Source organism: Myodes glareolus, chromosome 2 (genome assembly GCF_982192425.1).
Source record: "Myodes glareolus chromosome 2, mMyoGla1.1, whole genome shotgun sequence".
NCBI classification, from domain to species: Eukaryota; Metazoa; Chordata; class Mammalia; order Rodentia; family Cricetidae; genus Myodes; species Myodes glareolus.
The window spans coordinates 110194163-110212506 of record NC_142027.1 but is presented as its reverse complement, the minus strand read 5'-3'; the positions used below and the strand labels follow the sequence as shown (position 1 = coordinate 110212506).

The 18344-nt window shown below is 54.1% G+C and overlaps 1 protein-coding gene across 1 annotated transcript; it reads right to left on the bottom strand.

The window, feature by feature from the left end:
• Positions 1 to 666: 666 nt before the first annotated feature.
• On the bottom strand, positions 667 to 14309 carry Sh2b2 (SH2B adaptor protein 2). Its single transcript, XM_048433881.3, is given in 9 exon segments — positions 667 to 1642; positions 2134 to 2305; positions 3878 to 4086; positions 5353 to 5523; positions 5618 to 5709; positions 6893 to 6984; positions 8858 to 8959; positions 13581 to 14256; positions 14258 to 14309. Coding segments are annotated over 9 exon segments (1869 nt in total). The 5' UTR covers positions 14290 to 14309; the 3' UTR covers positions 667 to 1319.
• Positions 14310 to 18344: the final 4035 nt, after the last annotated feature.

The following is an 18344-nucleotide window of genomic DNA, read 5'->3' as shown; positions in this document are numbered from 1 at the left end:
CCAGTGTCTCCTATTGCTCAATCCCCCCAACAAGCTAGGGTGGGAAATTCCTATCCCAGCACCCAGTCCACCCTGGAAGGCCTTTCTCAACCTGTCCATCGACATCCTTACTGTCCTAAGCAGGACCCCACTTCTAGCCACTGAATTGCTATTCAATCGCTATTCCTTGGCATTCAAATCACCCATAACCACGACTGTGGGTGCCTCCTCTCCTCTCCCCGCCCTTCATTTTTGAGACAGGGCCTCATATAGCTCTGGGTGGCCTCAAATTTGCTCTTTAGCTGAGGATGGCCTTGAACTTCTGAACCTCCTACTTCCACCTTGGAAATGCTGGAGTTTCCGGCATGCACTACCACATACTTTTATGGGGTGCTGGGGATGGAACCCGGAAAGCCCGCAGGCTAGGCAAGTGCTCTACCCCCTGAGCCGCATCTCCAGCTCTGGTTTCATTCTTCAAATTATCTCTTTCTCTCCCCGTTGCACTTAAGACCCCTCCCTAGTGCGTGCCCTGCTCCCTGCTGACTCCCTGAGCCCCACTTTTTATTCCAGATGCCTCTCCTAAGATCTGCCTGGGCAAGCCCGGGGCAAGGTAGCAATTCCAGACCTTCGGAGACCACTTCCTTCCCCATTAAGACAGTCCAGCAAAAAGACAACGGGAGAGCAGGGTGTAGTCCCTAAAACAGGCTCTTTAATAACGCTCGTCTTCACTGAAGAGTTTGACTTTCCCCCCAGCACTGGGCTGGGGCTGGTGGGCGTGGCAGGCTGTCCAGGGCTAGGTGGACCATTGGCAGTCCTGCCTTGATGGGAACGGCTGACCATCTCTGACCAGTCAGGCTGTTGGTGCAAGTGACTGGGCCTGAGGCTGTTAGGAACCAGTGGGTAGCCTTCGTGGGCAAGACCGGCTGTCAATGTCTGCCGCTGTGGGAGTGACCGATCATCAGCAGGGCCTGAAGTCACCAAATGTGGTTAGTTGTCGGTGAGTTGCCTGCCATGGATGCGATCAGCCTTGTAGCCATAGATAGCTGTGATGGGCGTGGCCAACCACTAGTGGGAGGGGCGTGAAATCATGGGTTTGCTCCACCACGTTTAGCCCTTGGCCTGCCAAGATGGTCTTAGTGGGCCCTTGGGGACTGAAGACGCTAGATGTGGCTAGCCGGCCAGCTGTCCTGGGCTTGAAAGACCATGGATAGTTGTCCCCAGCCATTGTTAGGTGTTGCTGACCATCATGGGCTGACCAGGCTGCTGGTGGGCGGGACAGATCCCAGGAGTTCTTAGCCTGCTGTGATGTGCGTGGCACCCGTGGGTAATAGGCGTGGCAGCTAGTAAAAGGAGTATTGGTTCTCCACTGCGCGAGCACGGCCCAACGTGGCCTCTGTGGGCTCTTCTGTGGCTCCGGACGCAGCCTCCAGCAGGTGTTCTGCGCTGTTGCTGCGGCTGCGTGCACTGAGTGGCCCCTCGGCCAGGCGCGGAGGCATGGACGTGGCCGAGGATGACGAACCAGATGACGACGATGCTCCAGCGCCATTGGAAGGTGAGGTGGGAGGACAGGCGACCGAGGCCAGGCTAGAGAAGTAGTGTTGGCTAGCTGGCTCCGCCCAGCAGGCAGGGACCGGCACAGCAGCGCTAGGCGCTGGTCCTGGGTCTGCAATGAGAAGCCATGTTAGTCAGCATCCAGACCTGGGCACCTGAACTCTAAAGCCTCTAAAACCAGCCAGTGTTAGAACCCAGGGAGGGGTAGTGATGTAGTCCAGACCATTCTGGGAGTCAGGAGACAGTATGCAAACACACAGGCACTTCCAGCCTAGGCTAGGCACCCCACCAGTGCAACCTTCAAAAGATGGGTGCTGAACTCTAACGTTGCAGGACTTCCAGAACCCACCCCAGCTGTCTTTGGGTGTCCAGGTGAAAGGTTTCAAGTCTGGGTCTAACATATCTTATGGCCTTTAAGTCACTGTGTTGCAGAGGATGGCCTTGAACTCCCGATCCTCTTGCCTTCGCTTCCAGAGGCTGGGATGACAGGAGTTATGAGACCCAGTGTATGAGGTGCTAGGGATCAAACCCAGGCCTCAAGCATACTAGGCAAACCGTCTATCAACCGGGCCATCTATCAGGCTCTGGACGGTGGCATCTTACCAGGAGGCGGGCCCTGGGCGCGCACATAGCTCCTGAGGGTGATATCAGCGGATCCCCCCGACTCCAGGGGGATGGGGTGGGTGTGGAAGTGTCGAAGCATATCAAACACAGACTGGAACCACAGATGCTGGACGTGGCACTGGCCGTGACCGTTCAGAGACAGACGAAGATGCTGAGGAGGCAGATGGGAATGGTCAGTGGGGGGGTCCCGGGCTAGCTACCCGTTTGGCACATTGGGGATTGTTGGGAGACTACGTGTCGGTCCCATTGGGACCTTATGGTACTGTGCCCTGCTGGGGGCGCTCACACTGAGTCCTGTCTGGGGCAGATCATTCAACAGAACTAGGCTGGGGCTGGGGGTGCAGACGTCCTTTCTCACACTGGAATTCATCTGTCTTTTTGAATATTTGTTTGTCTTGGAGACCTCAGATGACCCAGAGGTGTGGGCGATAGCTTGCACCTCTTAGCAACGACTGGCTCCTCTCAAGGTTTCCTGAGTTTCCCTGAGGCGGGCGACTCAGTGTCAGGAGCCACAGACCCATAGTCTTTGGTATGGGCCCCAGGTCTCTGGTGTCAGCCCTTCTTTGCCCACCCTGTGACAATAGCAGCCCGGCTAGAAGAGTCCAGGTTAAAGGTCATCTCATGCTCGCCCTGCTTCTCCCTCCGTGGGTCTCGGTGGACAGGGCACCATCTTGTCCAACACTGGGCATGCGCGTGAGAGATCAAGCCCTCTAGGATTAGTAGTGCCAGCCACGATGTCAATTACCAGCCACCGGAGTGACATTAAGTGCCTGGTTGTCAGAGAAACTGACAAGGTAGTGTCCCTAGGGAGACTCCGCCTCCTCCACATAGACACAGCTGGTCGGCACTGCCGAGAGTAGGCTTGAGGGCTGTTGGAGTCAGAAGTGACGGTGGCCATGACCTTAGCTGCAGGCCAGGGGCAGGAAACCTGGGATGCTATGGGGGCTGCTGGGAAATGATACCCTGGGAGGATCTAAGGCTGGGTCTATTTCCTGGTTGGTGTGGGAGGGCACAGTGACTCCTACCCACTCCCACCACACTGTCAGGCCCCCAACTGCTTGACTTTTGTCCTTGTTCTCTTTTTCATTAGTTTTAAAAATAGCATCTATCTATCTATCTATCTATCTATCTATCTATCTATCTATCTATCTATCCATCCATCCATCCATCCATCCATCCATCCATCTAGCTAGCTATCTAGCTATCTATCCATTTATTTTTTGAGACAGAAACTCATGTAGCACAGGCTGGCCTTGAATTCAATATGTAGCCAAGGATGACCTTAAACTCCTGATATCCTGTCTCTACCACCTGGTGCTGGGATTCCAGGTGTGCACTACCAGGCCCCAGATGTGGGATTTGCTGCTGTTATAGACCTCATTACAGATGTTTTACATAGGTTGGAAGCATCAGAATTGGGAGAAAATGATGCCTCAGAACAAAGTAAGATACCAAGGGTAGGCACAGGAGGCTCATGGGAGATTTTCGAGACAGAGTCTTGCTATGTAGCCCAAGCTGGTTTCTCACTCCTGGCAATCCTCCTGTCTCAGCTTCTGAAGTGCTGGGACGATAGACATGCACATCTGGCTACAAAGCTAACCTCTCAGAGAGACTCACTTTTTGAGTGGGGTTGGTCACCAGCAAGCAATAAGCCTTAGAACCTCAGTCCACCTTCCCCAGAACAGGCTGCTCTCCCCTGTCACCCCCATCCGGACACACTTGCCTTGGCTTTGCCCTGGAAGTTGAAGGTCAGCACACACTCCCCAGGCCGAGTCTCGCTTTGGCGGATCACAAAGAGTCCGTGGCTCCGGGGCCCACCAGCCAGCACCAGCTGAGCGGCCTTCACTCGGGACAGCGTTCCGTGGAACCAGGGGTAGTCGGAGAGTTCCAGCTCGGTCTCGGCGTCAGTGTCCAGCTCAGCTCCTTCGTCCCCTGGGTCGGTTATAACAGCATGAGGGGCAGAAGGAAGACAAATAGTCAGCGAGAGATGGGGAGCCATATCTTGTTTATTTGGGTAAAATGCCATTTGAATATCAGACCTAAGCAAAGAGCTGACTACATCTAGTTAGCCTTGAGGTAAACTGAGAAATAGGGAGGGAGCATTTGCAAGTCAGCAACAAACCTGAGAAGAAGCCAAGCCTTCTCTCCACCCTGGTTCCATTATGTCCTTCTGTTTATGTGTATAGTAGGTGTCAGTGTGTGCACGTGGGTGCTGGTGTGTGCATGTGGGTGCCGGGAGAGGCCAGAAGAGGCCATCAGATCCCCTGGAACTGGATCACAGGCAGGTGTGAGCTGCCCTACATGGTGCTGGGAACTAAGCTTTCTCTTGGGCCACCAATCAGCTTCCAAATCACTACATGGAGACTTATTATTAGTTATGAACGCTCAGCCTTAGCTTATGATTGTTTCTTGCCAGTTCTTATAACTTATATTAACCTGTTTTTCTTCATTAATGTTTTGCCTTAGAGCTTTTTACCTTTCTTTCCTTCTGTATGTCCAACTCCATATCTGCCTGGCTGCCTGGCCCCAGGTCTCTCTGTCTCCCTCAATCTCTTCTCCCTTTCTCTCGAGCCTAGATTCATCCTCCTATTTATTCTCTGACTGCCAGCCCTGCCTATCCCTCCTCTGTGTAGCTACTGGCTGCTCAGCTTTTATTAGACCAATCAGGTACCTTAGGCAGGCAAGGTGAAACAGCAACACATCTTTACACAATGAAGCAAATGCACCATGAACAAATGTAACACCCTTTTACATAGTTAAATTAGTATTCCACAACATGGGCTCTCTGAAAGAGCAGCAATCACTATTAACCAATGAACCAGCTATCCAGACATTTAGCTCTGGCCTCTACAGCCCAAGTGCTGGGTACAGGCTGTGCCACCATAGCTTTTTATGCCTCTCTATATGAACAACTTAGCTCCCTCCCTTTCCTGTCTGTCTGTCTTTCTCTTTCTTCTTTCTGCTAGGTCTCACTATGTAGCCTAGGCTAGCCTCGGACCTATGCAGCTCTCCTTGCTTCAGCCTCCTGAGGGCTGGCATTACAGGTGTGTGCCTCCACCCCTACGTCTGAGGGAAAGGCCAAGTGCCCATACTGGCTTGCAAAAGCCAGAACCACTGTAGACACAGCTGGCTGAAATGTCACCGCTTCCTGGGGATTCCCGTGGGTCCCTGTAGAGTGGGTGGGGACCCCAGTGGCACCTGTGTTGTTGCTGTCACTGACAGAACCACCTGAAGACTCCAGGGTTTGAAGGAAAGTCTCCAGAGGGACATGGGCCAGGGACTCTCCCACAGTGTCACGAGCTCGGCTGTGTGGGGCTGTCACCACGGCACCCACCGCTGTCGTCGTCTCTGGGGGCCGGGACATGTCCGCTGCAGGGGAAAATAGGGGCAGAGGCATGTCTCTTATCTGCCCTCTGCCCTCATGCACTGTCCCCCTGACTCCAGCCAGCTCCGCCCCACCTACCTTCTGCCAGGAACTCACAGCTGCAGGAAGTCACCCGGCTGGCCAGACAGCCTCCCCGAGCACAGGAGAGCCCCGTGTCTTCCTCACTGTCCCTGTGGAGTTGAGAAAGCACAGCACATCTTGCTGCGGGGCCTGGGCTGGGACCCTAGACTGCTCACAGAACATCAAGTCCTTCCCACTCCCTCACCCTCTGTGTGAGTGACCCCCCACTGAAGCCACCGGGAGCATAGTATTCCCTGAGGTTGTGGCTCATTTCTGGGGTCCCATGGATACCTTCCAGTGGGGGACAGTGTGGTGATCAGCGGAGCCTGGGCAGCCCTTTTGAGGCCATCCCAGTTCTAATAAAGGTCTGACCCCATGGGGAAGTCTCTGGAGCAGATGGCCATCAGAGTAATAGGGGAGTGATTGGCAAGCACTTTGGGGCTGAGGGCTGCGAGGCACTCAGGACTCTAACTGAGCTTTATTTAAATGAATCTGTTAATTAGAAAGCACCCCCCCCAATCCTATTAGCCAGAGAACGGCTGCCAAGTGCTCAGCTGGTGGCACTGTGCTGAATCCTCGCCGTGGGCATCTCTTCTGGACAGTGGCGTCATCCTCTTCCTGCACATAACTGACCGGAAGTGCCCACCATGTCACCAACCACCACTCCATAGTGCCCTCACCCTTCCAGCTCCCTCATCAAAATCCAACTGTTTTCTATAAAAATAACGTGTGTGTGTGTGTGTGTGTGTGTGTGTGTGTGTGTGTGCCCATGTGCCCACGAATGGATAGGCACATGTGGGTGCAGCTGCTGGAAGAGGCCAAGGCATGCGGTCCCCTGGAACTGGAATCACAGGTGATTATGAACTGCCTGACGTGCGTGCCGGGGATTGAACTCATGCCCTGGAAGGGCAGTACTGCTGAGCCATCTATCCAGCTCCCAAGTCCTACTTGTGATGAGAGGTGTCGTAGAACACACGTGTAGGATGCACAAGGCCCTGGGTTAGATGCCACGGAGGCCTTGACACCCTCCATCTGTCTGGCTCTGGCCTAGTCATTGTTGTTATTGAGGGGATTTGATTTGCTTTTTTTGTTTGTTTGTTTTGTTTTCGAGATAGGGGTTCATGTAGCCCAGGCTAGCTGAAGACAGCCCTAGGCTCCTGATCCTCCCTCCCATCTTGGGAATAGCTATTGCTAGCTGTACTTGTCCTGTCTAGTAGCTGGGTCACTTGGAAGGAGGGGACCGAGGCACACCTCCAGCTGTCCACCCCCAATCCTCAGGGCTGGAATACTCACCCCGGATCCACACAGCCCTGGATGTCCGCCACCCATGAGTGCTTCTGCAGCGAGTCTATGGTCTCAAGAATGTACTCTGCTCCATTCTCCACCTGGATGAGAGTAGCCCTGGTAAAGCTTCCTCCATTGCGGGGGTGGAGGGCTCAGCGCCCCAGGACCAGTGAGCAGAAGGGTTCTTATGCCTTCACTCACCCCTTTGTTAGGTCCCGTGGGTATGAACAGAAAGAAGAACAGGGCGGGGGCAGGGGATCACCCAAGTCAGGGCTAGGGCTGCAGCCTGAAACCCACACAGGGGAGGAGATGCCAGGCTCTGGAGGCCCTGAGTGTGGGACCGGAGACCCAGCATGCTCAACCCATGTCCTGGTATCCCAGATAGGGTTCAAGTCGCGTGGGGAGGCCAGCTGCCTCGGCACAGGGTCGGGGTGCTCCCAGGCCTAGCAACTGCGGAGCTATTGCTGTGGCGGCCGATGCTCTTTGTGCCTTGTCCGTCGAGTTCCCGACAGCCCTGGGATGGAGGCTAAGTGTAACACTTATTCTATAGACAAGGAGCCTTGTGTCCAGAGAGGGAGAAACTTGCTCAGAAGTCCCACGGCAGCCAGCAGCTGCTGAGACCTGAGCCCAGGGCCACCAGGTCTTCCTGTTCTTGGTCCCCTGTCCTGTCACTGTTGTAATGTAGTATTGGGTAAGAGGATCCTGACAGCCTTCCTCATTCAGTGGGGAGATGGCCCACAGTGGGGCTGGCAGAGGAGTCCTCCTGCCTCAGGGGTGCCCGAGGACCACCCGGCAGTTGAGAGTACCAGATGGGCAGCGGCTGTGTCCCCAACTACCAGTCTTGAGGGGACAACTCAGGACATAGAGTTGGCACACATTTACCCAATGAATAAAAGAATCCGTGGCTTGTATAAACACAAGCTCAATAGGAGCTTGCCAAAGAGGGTGGGGGCTCTGCGCAGCTTCAAGGGGAAGGAACTGGCCTCCTGGAGGGACTTCGTTTAATAGTCTAACTCCTTCCCGGAAGCCCTGACCACAACCCTAGCAGCCTGGACCCGTGTCCTCAGCAGCTCCTACAGTCCATTCCAGTGCTGTGGGCCTGGAGAAAGGACAGGCGGCTCCCAGACCCACTGGGGTGCCTCCCACCCACCCTCCCGTCTTTGTGCCCTCAGCAGGGACGAGGGCTGGTTCCCACACTCCACTTCCCTCTGCCTGTGGACATTTGCATAACTTCAAGAAGCTGGTCACCGGTAGCTGTGAGGTGGGTGTGTCTGGCTCCAGAGGAAGAGGAGGGGAAGGCAACTCTAATGACCTACACTCAGACCCAGGAAGGAATGGCGAACAACAGGGCTGGGCTGGTGAGATGGTTCGGTGGGTGAAGGTGCCCGTCACCAGGCTTTACAAGCTGGGTTTGATTCCCAGGAAAGAGCCCGCTGGCAGAAGGGGACAGTTCTCTTATTTGACCCCTGAAAGTTGTCCTCTGACCTTCATGACCACCAATGGCATTCACATGCAGGCACACAGGCAAATAAATGTGGCCTGGTGGCTGCGGCATGTGCCTTTAATCCCAGCACTTGGGAGGCAGAGGCAGGCAGATCTCCTTGCGTTCAAGGCCACATTTGAACTCTGGTCTACAGAGCTAGTTCAGAACGGTCAGGGAAATCCTGTCTCAAAAAGCCGGTAATAATAATAATAATAATAATAATAATAATAATAATAATAATAATAAAAATGTAATTTAGAAAATAAGAACTAGGAGGAGATCCAAGTCAACCACATGGACGGACACTAGAACTCAGACTCGAGCCTCCTACCTAGGTGATGGACACCTTTTGTAGGGTCCATGGGCACTCCCTCACTGTTGCCCTCTTTGATGGTCTAACTGGCACCTCTGTAATGAGCTAACGCTGGGTAGCCTGCTAGGGCTATGGTCCCAGGCAGCCACAGACCTTGGGGGCTGCAGTGGGCCCTTACCTTGAGCACGAACGTGTTGTCCTTCTCAGGCATTTCCAGGGGCATGGTGGTCCGGACCTCGATGATGGCCGACAGAGGGATGCTGACCTTGGGTCTGGAAGCCTGGGAGGCCAGAGGAAACGGTGGGAGGAGCCCCTCACAGGCCTTAGGAGACCCTCTCCGCACTTCCCAGCCCACTTTGCAGCATACATGGGTCACAGCCCCCAAGACTGCCAAGGTCATGCTGGTGTGGTTGCATTACCAACCCCATTTTAGAGATGGGGACATTGTGAGAGACAGTAGGAACCCTCCTCCTATGGCCACAGCAAGTTAGAGACTGGTTGGTACTGCTGAGTCCCTAACTCCTGAACCCCAACCCTGTGAGCTGTGAGTGCTCCCTGGCCCACCCTGCACCCAGTTCACCTACTTCATGTGATCCCCCCCTCTTCTCACCTCCCTCATTCCCTTGAGCCCCTCACTGGGGATTCTAGGCAAGTGCTCTACCACTGAGTCACACCCCAGCCCCTCGCTGGGGGATTCTAGGCAGGGGCTCTACCACTGAGCCACACTCCAGCCCCTCACTGGGGGATTCTAGGCAGGGACTCTCCCACTGAGCCACACCCCAGCCCCTCACTGGGGGATTCTAGGCAGGTGCTCTCCCACTGAGCCACACCCCAGCCCCTCACTGGGGGATTCTAGGCAGGTGCTCTACCACTGAGCCACACCCCTCACCCTTGGTTTTTGGAAATCGGGTCTCAATCCATAGCACAGACTGACCTAGAACCCACTATGTAGCCCAGGTTGGCTTGAGCTTGGTCAATCCTTCCTGAGTTTCCTGAGCTTTGGGGTTGGACAAGTGGAGCACTGTATTTGGCACTCAAAATTATTTTTCTTTTTGAGACAGAGTCTCACTACGTGGCTCTGACTGGCCTGGAATTCACTATGTAGATCATAGCACAGAAACCTACACAGAGAGTCCAAGCCAGCTTGGTCTATGTGAGATACTGAATCAAATAACCCCCAAGTGAGGAGCTGGGGGTGTGGCTCAGTGGTAGAGCCCCTGCCTAGAATCCCCCAGTGAGGAGGGTGTGGTGGGCATGGCTCCCAAAATAAGGTAGCTTCCTGCTCTGGATGAGACGTTCTGGAGCACAGATCGTACTTCAGAAGGGGGGCGGGGAGCTGGAGCTGGGTGTGGCCTGTCTCCAGGCATGTGGGAAAGGGGAGCCAGCACCCCCATGCTGCCATCACAGGGTTAAACCAGGGCAGTTAGCAGGACTCCTTAGGAGGGTCGCTCTGTGCAGGCCCTTTGATGCTCTGGTCCACAGCTCCTGGCTACGCCCCCGGCCGGAGGCCGACATTCCCGGCAGGGCTGGGCTCCGGGACAGGGACTTTCTGAGGTGGAAAGGGAAGGGCCTCATATCAGAGTGGAACTCTTGGCCACTCTGGACACTGTCCAGCGGGCCCTGGGTTGGGCTTACAGCAGTGACTGACGAGCTTAGCTGACCACATCATCACACCAGCCTGTGGCTGGGGTTGGCATCTGGGGCAGAGAGAGCGGGGAGGTTTATAATGGCACCTCCCTCGGGCTCCCACTGGCTGGAGGTCCCTTCCCTCAGCCTGATGTCCAAAGCCATCTGTCCTCATGTAGTTGTAGTTGCCCCACACCCCCAGTGCTGGGGTCAAACCCAGGGCCTTCTGCTTACTAGGCAAGGGCTCTACAGGAGTTCCATCCCTGCCCTTCGCAGGGGGACCCTAGGCAAGTGCTTAGTGACTGAGCTATGCCTTCAGCTTGACTTGTTTCTCCCTATTTTTTCTGTTTATTGTTTTTTAAAATTACGTTATTTTTAAATTTTATTTGCATTAGTATTTTGCCTGCATGAATGTCAGCATGAGGGTGTCAGATCTTGGGGCTATAGGCACTTGTGAGCTGCCCTGTGGCAGCTGGCAATTGAACCCGAATCTTCTGAAAGGGCAGTCAGTGCTCTAAACCCCTAAGCCAAGGAACCTGGGAGATCTGTCTTGGTAAGTGCTTTGGGCACTCCTTCACCCTGGGGCAGACACAGCAGGGAAACCTATTCTGAGCCCTCCTGAGTACAATGAGTTTGTTTCCTCAGGGTTCATGGACTGGGGGTTTGGTTCCCAATATGGTCATAGCACAAGATAGGGTGGGAAGAGAGGGGGGGGAACAATATGAGCATGATGTGGCTCAGTTGGGGAGTGCTCACCCAGTATTCAGGAAGTCGATCCCCAGCCCCACATAACCTGGGTGGGGTGATAAATGCCTAGAATCCCAGCAGGCAGGAGATGAAAGTGTGAGATCAAGGGCAGCCTGATCTACAGAGACTGCCTCAAAACAAAAGCGCAAGTAACATCGAAAGGGCTGGTGAGATGGCTCAATGTGGAAAGGGGTCTGCAACCAAGCCTGGTGACCTGCATTTGTTTGGTTTTTGTTTATTTCCTTGTTTCCCAAGACAGGGTTTCTTTACTTGCTCTGTAGACCAGGCTGGCCTTGAATTCACAGAGATCCGCCTGCCTTTGCCTCCTGAGCTGATCCCAAGACCCACGTGGTAGATGGAAGGAACTGGTTCCCACAGGTTGTCTGTTGACCTCCACATGTGTATGTATTCCCCCTGCTCAATAAATAAATGTTTTAAAAATGTTTATAAGTTGATCGATGCTTTAAGAGGCAGGCTCTAGACATTGGAGCTGCTATGCCGGGAGGAGATTAATGTAGTTCTCAGGGAACCTGGTTAGTTATCTGACCAGAATGGGTTGTTAGAAAGTGAGGTCCCTCTATACCCTGACCTTCTCTACACATGGCTAATTCCTCCTCCTCTATCTGCCCTGCCATGCGGGGCTGAGAAGACCTTCGCAGAGGTAGAATAGACAAGGCTTCCTGACCTTGGATGTGCAGTTTCTAAAACCCAGCTAAACTGATCTGCTCCCCCTCCCCCCATTTTTGAGATATGGCATTGTGGAGCTCAGACTTGAACTTGCTATGTAGCCAAGGATGACATTGAACTCCTGATCCTCCTGCCTTTATTCCCCAGTGCTGGGATTATAGGCATGCCGCCATGCCCAATTTCTTTCTCTCTCTCTCTCTCTCTTTCTCTTTCTTTCTTTCTTTCTTTCTTTCTTTCTTTCTTTCTTCTTTCCTTCCTTCCTTTCTTTTTTCTTTCTCTCTTTCTTAAATATACTTATGTAGCCTCTGGTATTTTCTTACAGAAACAGAAAATAGGCCAATACACTCTAGAATGATCCACACTTCCATGAACCACTCCCAAGTGTTCTACTATGCTATGATATTCTGAGAGCCTGAAGCAAGATCAGGGGCAAGGAACCTGTTGTCCTCATTGAACTGCGGAAGGAAGGGCTCAGTGATCCCTCGGGAACCCTCCCTTCTGCCAGCAGTAAAACTGGAGGGCTCTGTGGGGATCACTGGAAGGATGGGGAGGGCCACAGCTGCCGTGTCCTCTCCCCCAGGGCAACAGGCACAGCTATTTGGAGAGCAGCAGCTGGGGCTGCCACTCAAAGCTGGAGACAGTGAAACCTTGGGCCTCTGCCCCTGCCCTTTGGGTGACCCTGGGCAAGCCTCCCCTCACCAGGCTTTGGTCTCTCTGTCTGTAGACTTGATTTTAGTGGCATTTTTCTCAGGGGCTGAAAGTTGAGGGGGTGAGTAAAAATCCCCTTGGGAAATCTGGGGGTGCTGGGACTTGGGGTGAGAGCTCCTCACCAGTGTGTTCTGGGAGCATCTAACTGTGGGCAGCTCTCACCCTGGCACCTTGAGGGGAGGCTTGGGGGACAAACGTCCAGTACACTGAGTCAAGCTATCTAGGAGAGCCCTGGGGAGACTGAGCCCTGGGGTGGACAGGTCTTGGGGTATTACCAGCTGACAAGGGACTCTACCCCCTCCTTTGATTCTTTTTTTTTAATTTTTATTTATTTATTTATTTATTTATTTATTTATTTTTTAAAAAAGGTGGCTGGAGAGACAGCCGTGGGTGCTGGGAACCGAACTCTTATATTTTTGGTTGTGAGCCTAGCCTTTAACGGCTGAGCCATCTCTCCAGCCCTCCTTTGATTCTTGTGACCATCTGAGTGGTGATGTATAATTCCTTCTGCACCCTCTGTCCGTGTGACCGCAGGCAGGTCAGACCCCTCCTGGAAGGATCTACTCTGCTTTCTTCTTTCCAGACAGTCTCACGCAGCCCAGGCTAGCCTTCAACTTCTTGTGTAGCTGAGGATAGCCTGGAACTTCTGATCCTCCTGTTTCCGAGTGCACCACCACTCAGGGATTATGGGCGCGGGTGCCGGAACTCTGGGCGTCCTGAGTGCTGGGCGAGCACTCTACCTACTGAACGGCACCCCCAGCACCTCTACTTTTCAGGCAAGTGACATTTGCCTGCCTGAAGCAGACCCCAAGCTTCCCATCCCCCACTACAGGAGGGCTTTGATGGCCGATGGGGCCAGGGGCCAGGGGGCTCAAAGGGGCATGCAAAACGGTAGCAGCAGGCAAAGACTTTTCCTCCTGATGAGAAGGGGCCACTGGGCAGGGCTCAGCTGGAGCCTGGCAGAGCCTGCAGATGTCTGATTGCCATGGAGCAGGACACAGGCCTCGGGGGACATGTCTGACAGCACCTTGCTACTCCCTGCCTTCGAATACTACAACTCATCTCTGTGAGGTGCCCCCTGTACTAAAACCGTACTCCCCATGAGTGATGGCAACACGCGCCAAGATACGAACCTTGGGTGGCACGAAGAACTCCAGGCGGAAGCGTTCCCCAGCCACAGCCCTTCTCAGAAGCAGGCGACACTTCTGCCATTGTGCGGTGCCCCCAGGGCCGGAGGCTGCATCATCTGCCACCATGAAGCGCAGTGCGCCCTCACGCTGAATGTCCACTAACTCCACCTTGGCCGCCAGGGTCCGTGCCAGCCTCAGGCGTCGTGTCCATTTGTCGCGAGGTTCAGATGCAGACTCGGCGGCCTTGGGGGTGGCCCCAGCATCGGGCTCCGGGGATGCTCGCCGGTGCCACAGGTCGCGTACTCCGTCTACCACGCACAGGCTCATATTACGCAGTGAGAAGCCTTTGCGGACACGAGCCTTGGTGGCAGCGTGGGCAGACACGTCCTCGGAGCTGCGGGAGTGGCCATAGGCCGCAGCCTTTAGTGCCGATGTCACGGAGGTCACGGCAGGCTCGGGCTCCATGGTATCCGTTGCTGTCCCCAGCACACGGCGCACCTCCTCGCTGAAGACTGCCAAGAAATTGGCTGCAAAGTGGCGGGAGAATGAGGTCCCTGCGTCAGGCGTGTCGTAGGTCGGGTTGTCACGAAGGAAGCGGCAGAACTTGTGAGCGAAGTCCACAGCAGCCACCTGTGCGTGTAGCTCGCAGAACTGCCGCCAGTCGGGGACTGGGGCGGGGGGCGGCGGCCGAGCCGGGGGTGGCACCATTCATGGCTTTGGTCCCATGGCAGCCTTGGGCTGAGGGGGGAAATATAGGTAAATATTTGTTTTTTGCTTTCTCCTTCCTGTCTCCCTTCCTTTCCTCCTCTCCTTCCATCAGAGACAGTGTTTCATGTAGCACAGGCTATCCGCAGTTTCCCTACACAGCAGACGAGACCTTGACTTTCTGATCTTCCTGGGCCCCTACACAGCTCTCCCTGGGGAATCTCCTGCATCGCAGAGGCTCTATTCGAGCATGCTCCCAGCCACTGAAGCTAGAGGTGCAGGCTGCTGACCGAACAGTGTGCATGCGACAGATGGGGAGGTAGGAGACATTTGTATGGGGGGGGTCTTAAATAGCATTCTTGGGGTTCCCCTGGGTCATTCATTTTGGAGGCTGGTCAAGGAGGCTAAGGGCACAGACTCTTCCAAATGGTGCCAGACAAGTTTTGGGTGACCCCATGCTCTTCAGTAGCCTCCAAGGTCCCGAGCCCTGGAGAAGAAACTGTAGACTTCCTGGGTTTGGAGTTATAGGTAGGTGTGAGCTGCTGTGTGGGTGCTGGGCACCTAACTCATTCTCTGCAAGAGCAACAAGTGTTCTTTCCCTGTGAGCCATCTCTGCAGCCCCTATGGACTCTGCCGTTCTGGCCGCCATGCCCTGAGCTGTTTATTCTGTCTCTTCTTCCACCATGTTCTACCTGAGTTGAGGAACTAAGGAGCCAGGGACCACAGCTTTTAACCTCTGAAACTGTGAGCCAAACTAAGTCCTCCCTCCCTCCCCATGTGATGCTCCTGGGTATCTGTGATGGCGATAGCGCCTTGCATTCAGTTTCAGGGTCTTTACTCAGCTTTCTGATCCTGGGTCTTTTGGGGGTCATCTTCCTATATGGTTCTAAGATGATCATTTTTATTATTGGCATTGAAAGCACAGCCTCCTTAGGGACCCCCTCTCCCCCGCAGCCTGCCTGTTGTTCCTTCCAGAACTCCCATCCCCACTGGACCAATCTAGAAATCCCAGCTGTCTCTTCATTCCAGCTTCTTCTACTTTGTTGCTAGGCAACTCCATCCTTTACCACTTAGGATGGGTAAACTGCAGAGTGCAAGTCAGGTAGTCATCTGGGGGACTTGCTTCCTGTCCACTGTTGTGGTAAATGTTCCTGGGAGCCCAAACCCAGCCTGCTCTGCCTCCTTCATCCACTTTCTTAGGTTGTACCAAGTGCCTCCTTCCCGCATATTATTCAGTGACTCTACCTCTGAGCTACATCCCAAGCTCCTCCTGGGGGATTCTAGGCAGGGGCTCCACCACTGAGCCACACCCCAGCCCCTCACTGGGGGATTCTAGGCAGGTGCTCTACCACTGAGCCACACCCCAGCCCCTCACTGGGGGATTCTAGGCAGGTGCTCTACCACTGAGCCACACCCCAGCCCCTCACTGGGGGATTCTAGGCAGGGGCTCCACCACTGAGCCACACCCCAGCCCCTCACTGGGGGATCCTAGGCAGGTGCTCTACCACTGAGTCACACCCTAGCCCCTCACTGGGGATTCTAGGCAGGTGCTCTACCACTGAGCCACACCCCAGCCTTCCATTCATTTTCTTTTGGTAACTTTGTCCTTAAGTTAGTGGGGAAACAAAAACAGAGAAAAAAAACAAAACAAAACAAGGAGATTAAGTCGGGAGACTCCAGCCTCCCTGGCAACCCCTGTTGGAGAGGCCAGTTTAGTGTGAATTGTTGAGGGGCAGCACCCATTCTTCTGAAGCACTGACATAGAGGCTTAAGCTCTTATCTGTCCTCCCAGGATCCTCATGGCTCTGGACCCGCCCTTCCCCCATAGCCCTTGGGAACCCCCGTCTCAGATCTCCTCTGTCATCTAAGCTGTATAATTAAATGCTAGGCAAAAATAGCTGTTCGACTTTTCAATGGCATCCTTGGGAGCTCAAGGCCAGAGGCAGGAGGGAATCCCTTCCCTCCTTAGGGCAGCCTCGGGCACAGCAACTGTCGTTAAGTACAGGATTCACCCAGGGCAGATGTGCCTGGGACAGGTTTCCTGACCCTGTGCTGGGCTGCACACCTATACGTAAGACAAAGATGGCAATGCCTGCCGCAGGACTTAATCAGGATTTTTGGAAATCAGAGGGTGGTATGCAAAGCCCACAGAGGTGGGGAGAGATGGGTGCATAAACCAGATCCTTACTCTATCTTGCCCCCACTCCAATTCACCCTTCCATAATGGATCCTCTTCCTCCATGAAGCGTTCCCTGACCTCCTCTGCCCAGGCTGACACCGTGTCTCCCTTGAGTGCCCATGGTCCCCTCGAGTGTCCTTCTAGCAAGCCACCACTTGCACTGTGTTCTGTGCATGCTTTTAAGCCTATCTCCCCAGCTGGCATTAGGCATTCTTTGGGGGCAGAGGCAGGAAGAGCCCACCAGGCTACCACCACCACCACCACCATAGCCTCCAAGAAGAACCACTGCTAACCCCACGAGGACCTGCCCCAAGCAAGCCATGCTCTTCTCTTACCCAGCAAGCCATCTCCTGCTTTGTGTACGATGGCATAGGGTGAACATGGGTGGAAGACTGGGTATGGGTGTGTGGAGGCTGCCAGCTCAGTCTCAGAACTGTATTTTCAGGCCTCTCTCTTTGTCTCTCCCTGATCCCCAAGACAGGGTTTCTCTGTGTAGCCCTGGATGTCCTGGAACTCACTCTGTAGACCAGGCTGGCCTCCAACTCAGAGATCTGCCTGTCTCTGCCTCCCAAGTGTTGGGATTAAGGGTGTGCGCCACCACCTGATGGTTTTTAGGCTTCTCTTTGTCCCTCCCTGCTTGCTGAGAAAGCCTTTGAAGGGAGAAGGAATAGTCATAGGGGACAGGGCCTAGTAGGGTCCCACCCAAGCCAGGTGGAAACTGGACTCCACCAGTATTCGGGCAAGTGTGTTATGTCCTAAGCAGGAGACTGGCTAGTCCTTTCCTGACCTCCCTTCCCCAACCCCACTGGCAGGCCACTAGTGTATGGGCCTGTCAGTGCAGCTGCCTGTGTCCCAGGCTCCACAAAACAGGGCAGCAGGGTGTGATGGCACATGCCCATAATCCTAGCATTGGGGAGCTGAGGCAGGAGGATTGGAAGTTTTAGGTTACTCTGAGCCACAGAAAAATTCCAGGCCAGTTTGGGCTATATAGCAAGATTTTATCTCAAAATGAAAAGAAAGAGATAAAGGTAATCAAGGGAGGTCAGCAAGCCCTTGCACCTAGTTACAGATGGGGAATCCAGGACTCACACAAGGGAAGACAGAAGGGAGGCTGTATACCAGACCAACTGGCCCAGTCAAGGAGGTGCTGTTCCCGACAGCCCCTGAGGCCAGATCTGGGGGAGGAAATGAAATCTTTGGCCTTGGCTGACCTTCCCAAATTCTGGGCAGCACTTGGGGAGACAAAGGCTTAGTCCTCCCTGGAAGGACAGATGGCCCAGGAAGTGGGCTCCATAGTCACGGCAGGGCCTGGCTCCACCCATCTCTGGACAGAGGCTGGAGGTGTTTCCACTCACTGTGGCGATCAGCCAGTGTGTGACAATCCATCACTGCGCAAATGATTGCTCAGCTATAGGGAAAGCAGGGTCAAAGAGCAGATCTCAGAGGGTAGAAGCAGAGTAGACAGTCAACCTGTCCCCACCTGGGCTGGCTTTGGTTTATGAATAGAAGCCCTGGCCTTCACCCTTTCGCTCCTGTCTCTACCTGGATTGCCTTCCCCCTTGGCCTTCAGGTGTATAGAGCCTTCCCTTTTATCGTTACATTTATTTGTGTGTGTGCGTGCACATGCGTGTGTCACAGCACATGTGTGGAAGGCGGAGAACAATTTATGGGAGTTGGTTCTCTCCTTCTCCTTCCACCTCATGGGTCCCAGGATTGAAGTCATGTTGTCAGATGTGGCGGCAAGCACCTTTACCCACTGGGTCAGCTGTCTTGCCGGCCCCATCTGTGTGTGTGTGTGTGTGTGTGTGTGTGTGTGTGTGTGTGTGTGTGTGTGCATGCACACATGTGGAAGACAGAGGATGTCCACACCCTACTCTATGACG